Raw genomic sequence first — 15,572 nt, 5'->3', positions numbered from 1 at the left:
AACTACAAATAGGCTGCAAGATTTCTTAATATGTCAAATTATTGTCTTGTCTGCATAGGTCCATAGGCCTATTTAATATTATTCTGTTGTTTTGGAAGAACACAGTTTAAGGTGGTTTAACCCACACAGTTTAACCCATGCTAACCACAGGTAAGATATAAACAACTGTTAAATGAAACAGACAAGTATGACGTTAAAATTTAAACAAACAACAAATAGTCTTTTAAAAATGATATTCTTGTATTGAATAAATCTAAAGAGTATCTAGTTATGACCGTACGTAGATTTTAATGTATGAAAACGGAATTAAAGCACATCACTTGGTTACCACCCCAGGTAAATAGCTGAAAAGTAGCCTACTCTCATACAATCGAATTTTTGTGTTCTATTAAACATTTTAAAACACTACTTAAGTACTTTATATTATGTGTAGAATTAATAGTGAATAAAAAAAGGCTTAAGACATATTTCTGTGACATTTAAGCCTTTAAATGGAAGCAGTCAAACCCTAATTCGAACCTTCATTGAAGGCATCAATCAAGTAGGCTAATCAGTATCATGATACAGTGGTATTCGTTATTTTGTTATTCAGCGCAGATGACAGTGTAATGGAAACGTATGACACATTGAATTACATTCAGAGTGTTTTATAAGATATGGTAACTAAATGGAATATCTTATGCATTTAAACCGAGCCTTCTCTATAGAGAGCGCAGCACTATATGCGCTGAGGAAGCGGATCGCCTGTAAAGCGGCACTGCGGCAGTAATGTATCAATGCGCCCGGTCCCCGCTCGCTCCGGGATCCTGAAGCACGGACTCGCGGAGAGGAGCAGCGTCGCTTCCTTGCAGGATTTATTTGTTTGTGGAAAAATTTATCTTTTGTTTTTCCGTTCTAAAGCAGCGCGCATTCCGAATGACCACGACTCGCTCGGACGGCCCTCCTCCACTCGCCAGGCTTTGCATGTGTTGCTTTTGTCCTGCAGGAGAGAAGGCAGGCTTTGTTTTTTGGTGGATCTAGAGCTGAAGGAGGCAGTGCCAGGCGCTGCTGCTGCTGCTGTGGGCTGGACCGGCCACGGTGAGTGAGATTAACTGACGGAGAGAAAGAGAGAGACTAAAAGGACTCATGGAAGACAGCGAGAGTGAAGGGAGGGCTGACAGGAAGTGTAAATACATTAAAACCATTTATATATTTGGGGTGTGTGTGCGTGCGTGCGTGCGCGCGTGTGTGTGACAGGAGTGCCAGCACAGGGCATCATCAGGTTAAAGGGATATGTGGTTGGAAATAGCTTTGTAATAATAGCCCACCTTGACTATTGGTCATTGCTGTTGGTAAAATGATTTTGGAATGCATATTTTTTTTTCGAACAATTCAGATTGCAATGCTGATATTTGGTAGTGGTGGATTCTGAAGACAGATGAAGGTTGATTGCTAGTGAAGTTTAAGTTGATGGGTGTCTATGATGTCATTCTGTAGCTGCTGTAGATGTTCCTGTCTTCGTGTGAAGTTCACATTGATGCATGATTTCATGATGTCTATGTATCTTGTAAACTTCCCTGCATAAGACTGACATTTATGGCTACATTTGATATAATGACATCTTCGTATCATCAGATGATGTTTAAGTTAATGCTTGATTATGATGTCATAATGTAGTTGCAGATTTGTTAAAGCTGGTTGATTGTGATGTCATTGTTGCTACTGTAAATGTTCTTGTCTTCTTGAAGTTGACATTTTTGGCATAGTGTAGGTGTTGATGTCATCTAATGATGTTTATGTTAATGCTTGATTATGTCAGTGATTTAGTGAAGGTGATTATGATGTCATAATGTTGATGCTGTTCAGTGTTCATGTGATTTAATTTGAATCTTATATCTGATTATGGTGTCATAGTGTAGCTACTAAAGGTGTTCATGTCATTTGGTGAATTTGAAGATTGATGATCATGATGTCATAATGCAGCTATTGTAGATGCTCAGGTCACATTTATGTCATATTTCAATGTTAGACACAGACTGGAGATGATTATGATACAAACTTCACACAACTTGACATAACTAATGACAGAATTATTTAATATTTTGAGCAATGTCTTTTTTTATTTTATTTTGAGAATAATGAAAAATAATGTCTCGCATGTGTATGTAAACTGTAATTTTGACATCCCTGAGTGTGGCAGCTTTAGCAAGGTTTTCAGAGTTTTATCTATAGTTTGGTGACATTGAAAAATAAACAGAGGAACCTTGAGTAGAGATTATCACTAGAGTGCAGAATGATTGTGGCTGTTGGAGTTTTAAGTACATAGATGTAACTATACAGAAGATGACTGGACGTCAGCCATAAATGTTCCGTCAATGTAATCAGCTGAAATAAAATTTGCTGTGAGAAAATGACTTTTTTTTTTTTTTTTCTTTCTTTATTCACAGCTCTGTTAAGAAAAATGAATAATTTCCCCCTACTGTCTCCGGTTATAGCAGTCTCAGAATAATGACAGTGTGCAGGAGGAGAAATATAAGCTCTTGAATATGTAATACTGGAGACCTAGACCTAGCTCTGTAAATGGTTCACTATATGATGCATGTAATTAATATGCAAGAACACATTCTGAATGTTTTCTTTCAAGAAACTGTAGGATATGGGAAGAAGTGAAGTGACTGTAGCCATTGTGGAAGAAGATCAGAAGGAAGGCATCTTAAGATCTTGCAGAAAATCCAAATGTGTTGTGAAAATTGCTTCATTCATATGCCTGCATGATATATTCCTATGTATAGCTAAGGGTGGGGATTCTGGGAAGGCTCTCAAACATCTGCTCTCTATCTCTTTGACTTGTAGGATGGGAAGGTGTCAGACTGTACTTAAACAGAGTGTTGGGTCCGTGAGGACAGCTATGTGGAGACCTGTTACAGCTCCGTTGGAAGACACTTCAAGTGATCTGCCAGTTTGTTTCCCTTAAACGTGGGCCGCATTTGAGAGTTTGGATACTTTCCAGTTTGGCAACCCATAATAGAATTCGATTTTGGATTTCTGTGCTTGTTGGATCTATGCGTTCATCCTTCTGGAATCTCGTGTGCGTATTGCATTCCAAGCAAAGTCACACAGCATCAGCCGGTTTTGGAATTTGGATAATTGCACATTCCTCACTGGAGTACAGTTATTGAGCTTTCCAGTACAGGTGTTCGTTTGGAAATCGTTCTGCATCCACCTCTGAGTGCGGGCCGAGAGCCTCCCAACAGGAAGTGTTCGCTTGAGTGTGTCATCTGGGGAAATGGATGGCCCGCGGTGCAGCGGGATCCGGAAAAAGCGGAAGTCTCGGTCGGTGCGAGACCGGGAGCGTGTGTCTAATGGGATCAGGAATAACCATGTCCGGGGCACCGTGCCTCGATTCACCTCAGATTCGGAGAGGGAAGACAGCACCAACCCCTCGTCTTCCTCACGACCCAAGCCACCGAGGAGGAAGAGGAAGGAGTCTACCTCTGCTGAGGAGGACATCATTGACGGATTCTCAATATCGGGATTCATGACGCTGGAAGCTCTTGAGGTAAGAGACTGCGGCCTTTGCGTGAACGTGTTTTTAACTGCTGTTTTTTGGAAGGGCTTGTTTGGTTTGGCTGTGAAAAGCTCAGTCGCAGCATAATGACTGGTTTATTATTGTCTGTAGACTGCTTTTTTCTGGACTCTAATTGCCTGGGTCTGTTTGCACAGTATTGGATTTTCTGTTGTTCCTCTGCGAGTGTGTTTGTGATTCAAGTAGATGTGGCTTTATAGGTTGGTGTTTTTCTGCCAAAGAAGTAAAGTGTGTCCGAATTTGCTTGCTTATGCACTATTCTGTGTCATTTTGTAGGATAAATATAAATGGCATGAGTAGTTTGTCAGGCTGAAAATTCCAGTATGAAGTGCACTTCAGATACCCAGATCATGCACTTATAAAAAAAAAAAAAAAAAAAAAAAAAGCGTGTGGAATGTTGGACACTTCATGCGTATATCTGTTGCAGCTTTCCTTATGTAGAAGAATAAAAGGGGCTTGGACTCTGATGGTGGATCATAAAATAATCTTATAAAATTCATAGAGCAGACAGTTGAGTGTATAGTGTGTCATTGTGGAGACAAATGTTATGTGGTAGCCTACTGCTTTAAGATGCTGTTTTGAGAATCTTAACCACTAAAAATCATCATATACATGGAAATTATGTCATGATGTAGCTGCTAAAGATGTTCATGTCATCTGGCGAAGCTGAATATGGATGATCATGATGTCATGATGTAACTATCGTAGATCCTCAGGTCACAGATTTAAGTCTTATATTTAGAGTTAAGTCACAGATTTTGGTAAGAAAGATGACTGCTAAAAAAAAACCATCAAGAGTTGAAGAAATCAACTTAAAGATGTAACTGTTTACAGCCTCCAAGGGGAGCTGGAAATATCATAATTACGTTACATGCACGGAATTGATCAAGTGAAATCTTTTTTTGCCAGTGGGAAACTCTGAATTTTTGTAATTATACCTATTTTGATATTGGAGTAGTTTTTGCACGGGGTCCTGCTAACAAGGCTTCTTCGTCTTTCTATATTATTTTTTCTATTTTAATTGATGTTTTGTAGATAAAAACTAATAAAAATATATTTAATATTGATTGGGTGTGCAGGTGTAGCATTTTTGCTCGTCATTCACTGTTACCTCAATATTGTGTTTCTGACTTTGATGTGTCATTTCGTACTTGCTTCCCAGGAGCACTTGAAGGCGGCATTGGCCTTCGCCAGTGTTTCATTTGTCAGTCTTGACAGGACATCTGTAGAGTGTCATCCTGACTTTCAGCGTTGCTCTTGCTGTTAAAAGCCCGACAGTGTGACACGACAAAGCTTTGCACACTTTACCCTCACATCCCCTACAGATGCTGTTGCATTGTGTTGGAATTTCACTACAGTAATCTGTGAAAGGAGCCCATCATCAGCTTATGCTGTCACGCTAGCGCTCTGAACCGCAGGCGCAGTTCTCCAGGGGTGACATCCCCATCCACTGCTCTTCACTGTTCTGGGATCTGTGAATCATAGCCGTCCCCTCCATGCTCTCTCGTCTTGCTCCATTTAGAAGCTCACAGAGCAGGAGACCCTAGACTCGATCCTGCATGTTTACAATCAGCTCCATTCTCATTCACGCAGCTGAGATGATCACAGGACTTAATGAAGCAGTGCAGCTGGCCAAATCAAATGTATCTCGATCTATTCTAGTGTAAGGTCTTTTAAGAAATTACAGTTGAAATGCTGGAGTAATTAAAATGTATTATTTCTGTTAACTGTTTTTTTATTTTTTTTGTGTTTTTTATTTTTAGTTTTAGTTTTTTTTTTTTTTAGGGATGCAATGATCCCATTTTTTCAGAACCGCTTTTATCCAAAGCGACTAAAAGTGCATTGAGGCTAACATTTTTTTAGCCTTTCCTTTGACAGTTTCAAATCTCAGTTATTGAGTGCTCTTGAAGAGAGTTTCATCATTTTGACTGTCGTAACTGAACACGACATGCAGTTTGAATGCTGAATGAAGCATGACAGACAGCTGCAGCAGAGAGAAGATTTCACGTGAACTTGAATTTAACTACTTAAAGATTCATCTGTACCTCACATTGAACAGCTTCAGAGCACTTGATATATAGCGCACGGAAACATTATGCTGCTTTATAATGTCTTGTGCCTTTGATGGGGCTTAACAATAACACAGAATTAGGGTTGGGCCGATAGACGATGCCATCGTTCATCGCCGATGGCTGATAGATGGCTTTTTAGTTTTACTATCACTTTCGAGATTCATGATCGCACGTACTCCATTTATACTATGGAGCGGCAGTACTTACAACACATTTTACAAGATTAAATGTTTGTCAGTGGTACTGAGGATCTACAAATCATTCGCCGTCGTACTCAGTCATCTCTCCTTACACTGTGTCCACATCGGACGTGAAAGTTGTGGTGTGGCGCCGCATCATACTGTGCCGCTCGCATCCAGTGTAGACATGGTGTTAGGAATCTTTATTTGTTTTCCCCTTTTAAAGATTCATGCTTTGGGCACACCTGTCGTGCTCTTTTGTCTGTTGTTTTAGTTGCTTTTTGTTATGTGCTGTGCTTTTTTTTTGCTTTGTGTTTTGCTATTCTGGCTAGTTTTGTTGCGATTATTATTAATATTGAATAAAGAGAATGTTTGGAAAAAATGAGGAAGATGTGAAAACTAGAACGGGAGATGACAAAAGCAGAAATCTCATTTTCTGCATAAACACCAGAAACACATCAACACAAACCGCTATGCCACTGCGACAAACTTTATTGGATTTATTTTTCCCCGCACAAATTTATATCCATTTTGCGCTGATTGTTTTCTGTTGTGATTTTGGCCCATAAATGTAGCAGTGTTTGTTTGTCCACATGGATCAACGTTTACAATACATCAGAGCCATCTTACGTTTTATCCAATACATCTATTCTCTCCTTATCCAATTACATTTAAACGGTCCCTTTCTATCTCTTCCTCTGCCTCACCGTTTCTATTTCTTGTTCTTCTTTTACAACAATCCCTTGATGGTTTCAATTTGAGAAGGAATTTGTCCTCAATTTGCCAGGAGGTGCTTGAAGAATTCGTACAGGTATTCCCAAATGACACATTGAAATCAAACTCGTTCCACTCCAGTGGACAGACTCGCTCATATAGAAGTGAGCCATCAGCAGCGGGTGTTTATTAATGCTGCTTAGTGCTGGAACGACAGGCCTGAGAGGCAGTGTGTTACACCACTTTGAGAAATGACTAAATCATCAGGCCCGGGCCGCCTTGACAAACCTCCTCCCCCTTGGTCCCTGAGCACAAAGTTGCCACGTAATCGTTTGAACCTCCTCCCCCTTGCCCGCCCCTGCATCCCCAATTCAATATTACTTAATGCCTGCAACACTGGTGCCCTTAAACCACTTTATGTGATCATTGTGTTGTAAAGCTTCAAGCTCATTTGATTGAGAACAGCAGTCACCCTGTGCGCATTCCCCACTCCATTGATCCACTCATAAGAAAATGGTTAAGTCAGTGTAAATAATACTAATGCGCTAGCACGTGGCTGGCGCAAAACAAAGCGTTTGTTCATCACAGTGGCTTTTCTCTTTCAGATGACATTCAAAATGGCTTTTCAGATCCTAATGTGAACAAATCAAGTGTTTCTTTTTTTCTGTTCGACGCCATTACGTTCTCTTCTTTAGCTAAGATGATGAGTCTAAGTGACATGTTAATGATTTCAGACTGCGCTTTTATCATTTATAAATATTTACACAGCCTGCAATAACTCAAATGGAGTTCTGGAAAGGAAAAATGTCAGATTTGACATCAGATTACCATTTCAGGAAGAGACAGGAAAAAGCCATCATGTCAGGCAGTAGATGGCTGAAAGAGGAAATTAGGTCATGGCCGGAGGAGGGGTTGGCACGGGGCCCAGAGGGGCACATCTTTCGTCTGTAATCACCTAATGCCACAGCAAGACAAAAAGCACCCTTCCAACCTGTAATTCATTTGATATGTGAATGAACTCGGTGTTATGCATTCATGAAGGGTTATGAACGGGCATGTGTTTAGTTGCACAAATGTGAATTCTCTTCACAATGTAAATTGTTTTAGAAAAGTCATTAAAGGAATATTCAGTGTACAGTACGTTATCATGTCTATTGTAAAGTCATTTTGCCCCACATGTCGACTGAGGAACTTGAACCTGGAATATTCCATAAGGCTAAAGTTGAGAAATATTAAGCTAAATTAACCTACAAATGTCTTTCTTACAGTTATCTCTAAAAATTAAGCCATGAGAGCATAAAGTGTGTTTACATCCCAAAACAATGGCACACTAAGCTTTAAACACGTGTGCGTGTAAATTGTCTGGTATTCATGAGGAAATGCTCAATGTGTTTATTTTTTCTATTGTGATGTAATCGTGTCAAATGCGCTATGACAGAAATTGTGAGACAGGCTATAGATTTTCTGAGCTGTAGATGTCTCTTTGCTGTTTAGCAGACAAATCGAAAGATGGAGAGACAGATAGAGAAAGGGTGAGGAATTGATTACACTCTTCACTGAGAAGAATATTGTTGCGCTGAATCTCTTGACATTGCATGTATGGCTAGTTAAAAACACAAACAAAATCTGTTTATAATTATGTTGGAATAAAGAAAGAACACTCGTCTTGTGAAATGAATAAAACCACTAATTTCTTTAGTACTGAAAATCGCTGGTAGTTTTGTTTTATGCATACTCTGAATATTTCCATGCATGACAAATGTCATTTTAAGCCATCACTTAATTTCCTTCCTAACAGTGCTTATATCTACTCATGGCAGTGACAGCTAATATTCATTTAGACTTAATTTGAAACTGTCACAATATGATGTGTGATATGCGTTAATACAGCGCTGTAGGAGAAATGACTGACACATCAAATATACCGTCCTGTCACTCCAAGGCATGCTAAATGCAGCCGAAGGATCATACCGTTGTTACGCTTTTACATTCCTTCATGTTTAAATCATAAATGTTTTGGATCATTAATGTGTAGCAATACATTTGCTGTTGTTGGGTTATTAATGTATGATATGCGAATTGCAAATGATGCTACTGGGCAAAAAAGAGTGAATCATTTAAGATACAAAGCATGCCAAAAGTAGTTCAACTTCAGCTAAATGTGGAGTTTATACTGTGCTGGTGATGGTAAAGTATAACATTTTATATGGTAGTATGTTTTACAATGCAAAAGCTTTTTTTCTGTGAATTTGCAAAACTTGCATTTTATTGGCTGCTCTGTAAATAACAAAAAAACAAAAACAAAGTGCAGTATAACAGCAAAACTACTTGCACTGCAAACCAGTGTGTCCATGATTATGATACTGAATTAAATTAATACCAATTTGCAGTTTCAAGCAGTGTAATGGACTGTTCTTGTACACCAGACATTCAAGTTACAAATGGCTGAAACCATTCTTACGATAAAATTATTGCGGCAAAGCATAGTATTACTTTGTAGTCACATCGTAAAAAGCTTTGTAGCAATCAGCCAAATCTCTTGCCATTATTATTAAATATAGACTTAATTATTAAAATAATTAGTGGTTGTTAACATTACTCTTCAACGCTTACACATTTAAAAAAAAATCTTTGTTTTTGAAGAGGAAGTTTGTAAAGAGGAAGTCATCTTAAATAGTGCAAATGAATACACCTTTTTAATTTCAAATGCTATTTAAAATAATACTATAAAAATTATTGTTGTAGTGTAAACTTCTGAATCAAGTCACCACCACATGATGCTGATGTGAAAAACGGTCAAATTTTAAGATGGATGTGTTATTTGTAGAACCAGAACTTAATGTATTGTCTAAAACTAATGCACAGGTGTCTACAATTAAACTAAATATCAAGCTAGCATCAATACTGAAGAATCTTTGCCCGGCAGCATTTGTCTGCTTACCGCATGATTTAAATCATTCAAAATAGCTCATTAATTAGCAGTGTTGTTCGAACGTGTTTTCTCTCATTTTGGTTCTATTAAAAGCAATCATCCAATCTCTGACAATATTAGCCGTGACCTAACATTTATTTGATCTTTAGAGGCATTTTGAAAGGAAAATAACTGTGTACTTTTTAAAGGAGAAACGAAAAACAAAGATGTGCTTGGTTGTGACAGGTAATTGGTTAAAAGGTGTGACAAATACAGGGGTGATGAAGGTTAATTATTGTAAGAACTTTAATTCAGTGTTGACACAAGTGTCTCGTGACAGCTGCACATGTAATGGTGCCATTGACATATCCAGGTGGGACACCCAATGTACATGTGGATATCGATTCGTATATAGAGAAAAACATATGTAAATCATAATTTTGTGGTCATATCCAGGTGCCATGCTACACACACACTTTAAGCAGCAGCTGTGGTAATAGCCTGGGTGTTGCAGGAGGGCTGTTAACCACAGTAAATGTTTGCTCTCATGTTTAAATGGTGTGGCAAGAATATCATTAATGACCCTGTGAGGGTGTGCAGAGGGGATAGTGTGTGTGTGGTGTGTGAGAGCGAGAGAGTCAGCATCCCCTCCAAACATCTGTTCACTGATATGCACTGAAGCCTTAATTAAAAACGACAAAAACTGTTAAGATGTTAACAGTTTTGAAACTAAATGGTGTATATGGGTCCATGTAGATGAGTTTAATGCGTATTTGGTCTCTGTATTCACCTATGTGTGTGAAACTGGATTAAAAAAAAAAAAATTATAATGTTGTAATGGGAAAATTTAATGTGTTTTGTGAATGGAGGACATATTGTAATTTATTTCCCATGATCTTCAATGATTTCTTGTGGGCAGATGCCATTTACAGTTGGTAGGATTTGGAGATTAATGCAGACAATCATACACAACCTTTTTTATGATTTTAATAGATCAATAAAGTGAGAGATTTTTGATAGACCCCTGTGTATCTCTGTCTGTTTTCCCTCAGGATCAAGGTTTGATACTTTTCTGTTTCTAAATGTTCTTTACCCCAGTGACCTTCCTAAATGAAGCGTTGAGAACAAATTTGTCTCACTGGCTGCAGTAGTGATTGTTAAAAACCTGTGCTTCTGAGAAAGTACACTCACCCAATGGAGTTTACACAACATTTTCTTCTGTGTTTCCGAAACAGGGTCACTATATACTAAGTCTAAGTCTTAAAGGATGTTTAATACAAGTTAACATATGGTTAGATGCCACATTCATGAAGCCCCCTGTTTCAGTTGCCAGTTAGTTCTCACAGTTTTAAAAAATGTTGCAAAGGTGGGCATGGTAACTTGAAGTAAATTATGCATGATGGGGAACTTTTTCTCCCTCATGTAAAACTCACAATTGCACAGATATCCATTAAGCTGACTGGATCTTACTTGTAAAAAATGTGTTGAGCAATGGTAAATGTGACTGCACCTTAACCTGTTTACTGAACACAGAACTATTTCTTTAAGGTTAGTAATTCTTTCTTCCAAAATGAACTGTTGTACTAGTAATGCATGCCTTAGCAGAGACACTCTCAGAGAGCATACACTGAGCTCTCTGCTTTTGTGTAGATGTAAATAATGTATCAAATATCAGTGTTAAGTGTAGCCTGAAGTCTAACCCTTATGCTTCTAGGTGTAGCTGTAAAAATACTAGTCTGCAAAGAGAAGATATGCTGCTCCAACTCGCACTGCTAATGCTTAGGCAAATTACATTTTTATTCAAATACAACTGGCTTGCCTGAGTAGGTTTATAATAATACATCTGGCATGTATGTGAGTTAGTATCTGGTGGGACACCACTCATTCATTATCCTTGTTCTTTCGTGTGGAGGAATCGCAAAAAAAAAGGCAAATGTTTGCAAAAGCTAAATTGAAAATGGCATTTGTGATGAGCAACTGCTTAGAGCAGCCCACCGTTCATTTTCTTGTTCTTGTCTTTGGTGGTCGACTGCAAGGTCGTGAGAGGTTGAATTCTCACAAAGTCCTTGATGTAGTTGGAGCTTCTGGCTCTCCACCTGCCAACACCTTTGCCAAATAATCTGATTGCATTTGCAAAGCAGCTTCGTGTTGGAGACGGTATAAGCTCTCTCTTCATTTTCGTAGACCCTTCCTCTTACATGTTTCTAACTCTGCTTCACACGCACATACCCAGAAGCAACTTGATCTTTCTTTGTGTGAAACAAAGTCAGGTCGAGACAGGACAAGCGGAGGTGAGCAGAGCTCCTTTCTCTCTTCCTAAAGGCTTAAATGTCCATCTATGAAACAGGCACCCATGAGGCAGTCTGATAAAATGATGATTTATTATTTTTTTTTAAAGTAAATAACTCAAATACTTAAATTAAATAGAATTCAATGTTAATATTTATACCGAAATTTCGGTATAAATATTGATCAGCTGTTTACCGTACAAAATCATGTTAATAGGGTTGACATTTTAAGATTGTCCCTTACTGACAAACCTAAAAAAAAAAGTGGTTCAAAAACGGGACTGACTTATTCTTGAACTGTTTGCTGATGACAGTTCTTTTTTTACTTATGGACTTGCTTAATGCTTTAAAAAAGAGAAAATATGTGCAAGGAGCTAATGAAACAAAACACGTTTTTTTATTCAGTTGTGCTACTTTCATCACTTTTCTATGTAAATGCATTGAACAGAAGTGTTTGACTGTTGCGCTCATGTCTTTAGCAGTGTCTTGACAGCAGTGTTGTCAACACACCTCGAGTTTTTGGTTTTTTTTCACCCAATTCACTGGCGTTTCATGCTGTCAAAGCCAAAATGCATTCTGTGTGAATGGCCCCAACAATACTCATGAACGTTAACAACAAACGTAAAATATAAATATACATTAATTACAAAAGTATTACTTTTATTTAAATGTTTTGTTTTCAAATTGCTAATACAGCTAGAAAAATATGGCATGCCAAAACAAGGCAAAGATGGAAAGTAAAAAAAAAAAAAAAAAAAAAAAAGTTACTGGATTTTTGTTGTTTAAATATGTCTAATGTAACAGTGAAAGTTGGCATTGGCTATACATTTATAAAGTTATTATAAAAGTTTTTATTTTATAAGAGATACAAATGACGGCCTGTAACTTCCTTCTTTTGGATTGTATGTTGTTGTTGGCTAGGATAGAGCTATTTTTCCCCAATGTGCCGTTTGGCTTGATTTTATATCCTGTAGCTATTCATCAAGATCTTCCAACCACAGAGTTTGTGTTCCTCAAAGTGGTGTTAAACCGTGAATCTCATTTCGGTATGTGTCTAGTGTCTGAATTCATAAACGGCGTAAGGAAAAACAGATGAACTGTTTTGTGAACTCTTTATTAAAAAAGTATTGTTCACTTGACACTAATAAATAATTGTTATAGATATCCAAGAATGTGTCATTTTAATGTATCTTACATTGCAGATTTAGGTGTATAGACCCAGATTGTTACTGTTTGCATTGGCTGCATTGACTGGGAAAATGCATGATTGTGATCAAGGAGCCCAGACGTTAGATTTACGTTCACAGTCTGTTGGTTTTTCCAAAATGGCACGGGACAAGTTACATGTACTTGCGATTGGAAGTTTGTTAAAATTCATAAACTTAAGTTTGAGCAATAGTATTTCTCTAAGTAACTAAACTTACAGAGGCACATTGTTCTTTTTGCTAAGTGTAAACACATTTCAATCCGAAGTGAATTCAGATTATAAGAAGGATTTAAAATCCCTCCCAATTTTAATGGTAACAAAACTTTACCCTGTAATTACCAAGTTAATTTATACATTTGGCAAGTAATTGTTTAGGTTGTTGCTGTTGAAGCGTGAGGCAGATGTGTTGTTCCATTCCAGAACTCTTCTGTTTATCTTGAAGTGACTGATTAGGTGTGTGTGGAACAGCTTGCTAGTCAACGCAAGTGTTTGGGGTCAAGTGTGTGTCCAGCCGATGTCTGCAGACACAGGAGGTCAATAGAGGGGCATGTATTCACAGACAGGACTCTGGTAGTTTATTTGCACATGGCATTGTAGAAATGCACTTTTGTAGTCAACCCTTGTTATTCTAATCCTTGAATTGGTGACGCACTCTTCAAAATAAAGTTTTTTTTTTGCAGTTATAGAAGTCAACCATTTTGGGTCACCTAAAAAACCATTCAGTAATTAGTTCTTAAAATAAATTTAAAGAATTCTAGCATGAAGAACGTTTTAATAACCCTAAGAAGAACCTTTTTCTACTATAAAGACCATTTTGTGCAAAAGCTTCTTCATGGTTCAAGAACATTTTATTTTTAAAAGTGTCTTTTAAAATAAAACCGCTTTGATAGGGCTACTGATACGGTAGAGTCTATGTTTCATGTAAATTTAATTGAATTTAATAAGCACAGAGTTACTGAGTGCGATTTTTAAAATGTACCACTGATTTACACAGACATTTCCTTCAAAAAATGCAAATCTAGTCAAGATCTTACTTAGGCAAAGGTCTCACTGGAGCTTCTTTTTGGACAGGAAAAAACCCTTCCACCAAAATCACTGCTGCCGTTTCTGCCTCTATGTTCTTTGCCTCATTTCTGAATTAGCGTTTTGCATTTAGCCTCCTGTTTGTACCCGACCCTTGCTGTTCGATGCATAACAGCCATCCTGCCTAAATGCCATATTTGTGGCTGCTGAATTATGCATGAGGAGCAGTTTAGAGGCCTAGTGAGTATGTGCATGGTGGGAGAGTAATGAGGAAGCCTTGTTTCTAATGGCAGGATTTGGCTTGGCAAGATGTTTTATGTGCTAATTGAATCGCAGAACTGAGGAACATTTTGGAGTCATTTGAGATGACAGAAGTGATGTAGTGTTGTGACTAGAGATATGCGGATGTGTGAGTGTGATTGTGATTGTGTGTGACTTGGAACATAAAAGGAGCCTGAAACATAATAGAATGTATTAAGGGGTGTTCATATGGAGTCCGTTCTGCAACGTTTATCCAACTCCTTCATCATACTAGTTGACACTCTTTGTATTACAGCTATGTATTTCCCACTCTCCTACTGACAATCCTCACTTATGGTTTGTCCATTTCCAGCTAGATCTACAATGGATCAAACATATTGCATATTGAATTGGATAAGCAGCTGTTTTGTTTTGTTGTCGTGATCATCCTAATCAAGCTTTATCCAAATCGCTTGTCACGGTTTTCTCCCATGTTTGCTTGTTTTGGCGCACACCGATTCCCCACTCCATTGTTTGGGTGTTTGCTCCACTGAAATCTCTTAAGTGATTTCTTTTCTACCATGTCACAACATGCCATGCTTGCCTGCAGGCTGTCAGTCTGTAAGCAGACCCTCCGTCCCTGACCTTCTGCTAGCTAACAGTGGTGTTTTCAGTCCAGAATGATGAAGCTCAAATGGCATATGCACTCAAATTTTTTTTTTTATTTTTTTTTTTTTAGTGTGGTGAGAAACAAGGAATGCAGCAGTATTGTAATTTGGTAATAGTTTATTTAATTTATATTAAGATAATATATAATTTAATTTAATAATTGATAAAGGAATTGATTTATATTGTCTTTGTCAGATCTGGTGTCTTAAAGGGATACTCTACTCTAAAATGAACATTTTGCCATTAATCACTTACACCCATGTCGTTCCAAACCCGTAAAAGCTCATTTCGTCTTCAGAACACAATATAAGATATTTTGTCGTCAGTATTCTTTTTACACCTTTTATGGACCTTGAATGTCAAATTGCACATTGTTAAAATAGCAATTACGATATTATCACAGATGATGTATATTTGCACACCCCTAGGACAGGGTTATATGTTTACTAGCGGATTGCTTATGCTTTTGGATGGCTGCTGAATGCAGGTTATTGGAATGTGTAGGTAAGAGGGCTGTCGAGAAGACATTTAAAACTACTGTTCTTAGGGTTCAAGAGATGAGGTCCACCGTCATTGAGAGAAACACAAACTCTCTCTGTCTCTGCTATATGGCTCCCTGCAGACAGCCTTACTTGTTCCATCAGATCAGTTTTTTCCTTTCCGGCTTGAGATTAGCCCTCTGTGGGAGGAAGAGTTTGCAGTGT

At 38.0% G+C, this 15,572-nt stretch overlaps 1 protein-coding gene across 3 annotated transcripts in view; it reads left to right on the top strand.

Annotated features, from left to right (window-relative positions):
- Nucleotides 1-756: 756 nt before the first annotated feature.
- The window catches only part of LOC127966381 (autism susceptibility gene 2 protein homolog), a 322,819-nt gene continuing 308,003 nt past the window's right edge, over nt 757-15,572 (top strand). For 2 of the 3 annotated variants that reach the window (XM_052567309.1, XM_052567308.1), the window contains exons 1-2: nt 780-1,077; nt 2,833-3,538. In XM_052567309.1, coding sequence (XP_052423269.1) covers nt 3,266-3,538 — 273 coding nt within the window. In that variant the 5' untranslated portion in view covers nt 780-1,077; nt 2,833-3,265. Of the gene's footprint in view, nt 1,078-2,832; nt 3,539-15,572 lie in introns of all 3 variants that reach the window. The other variant, XM_052567307.1, reaches the window with a different exon arrangement.

The sequence above is a fragment of the Carassius gibelio genome, chromosome B10, assembly GCF_023724105.1.
Source record: "Carassius gibelio isolate Cgi1373 ecotype wild population from Czech Republic chromosome B10, carGib1.2-hapl.c, whole genome shotgun sequence".
Taxonomy (NCBI): Eukaryota; Metazoa; Chordata; class Actinopteri; order Cypriniformes; family Cyprinidae; genus Carassius; species Carassius gibelio.
The sequence above is the reverse complement of the archived record's forward strand: the minus strand, read 5'-3'. Positions and strand labels throughout refer to the sequence as shown.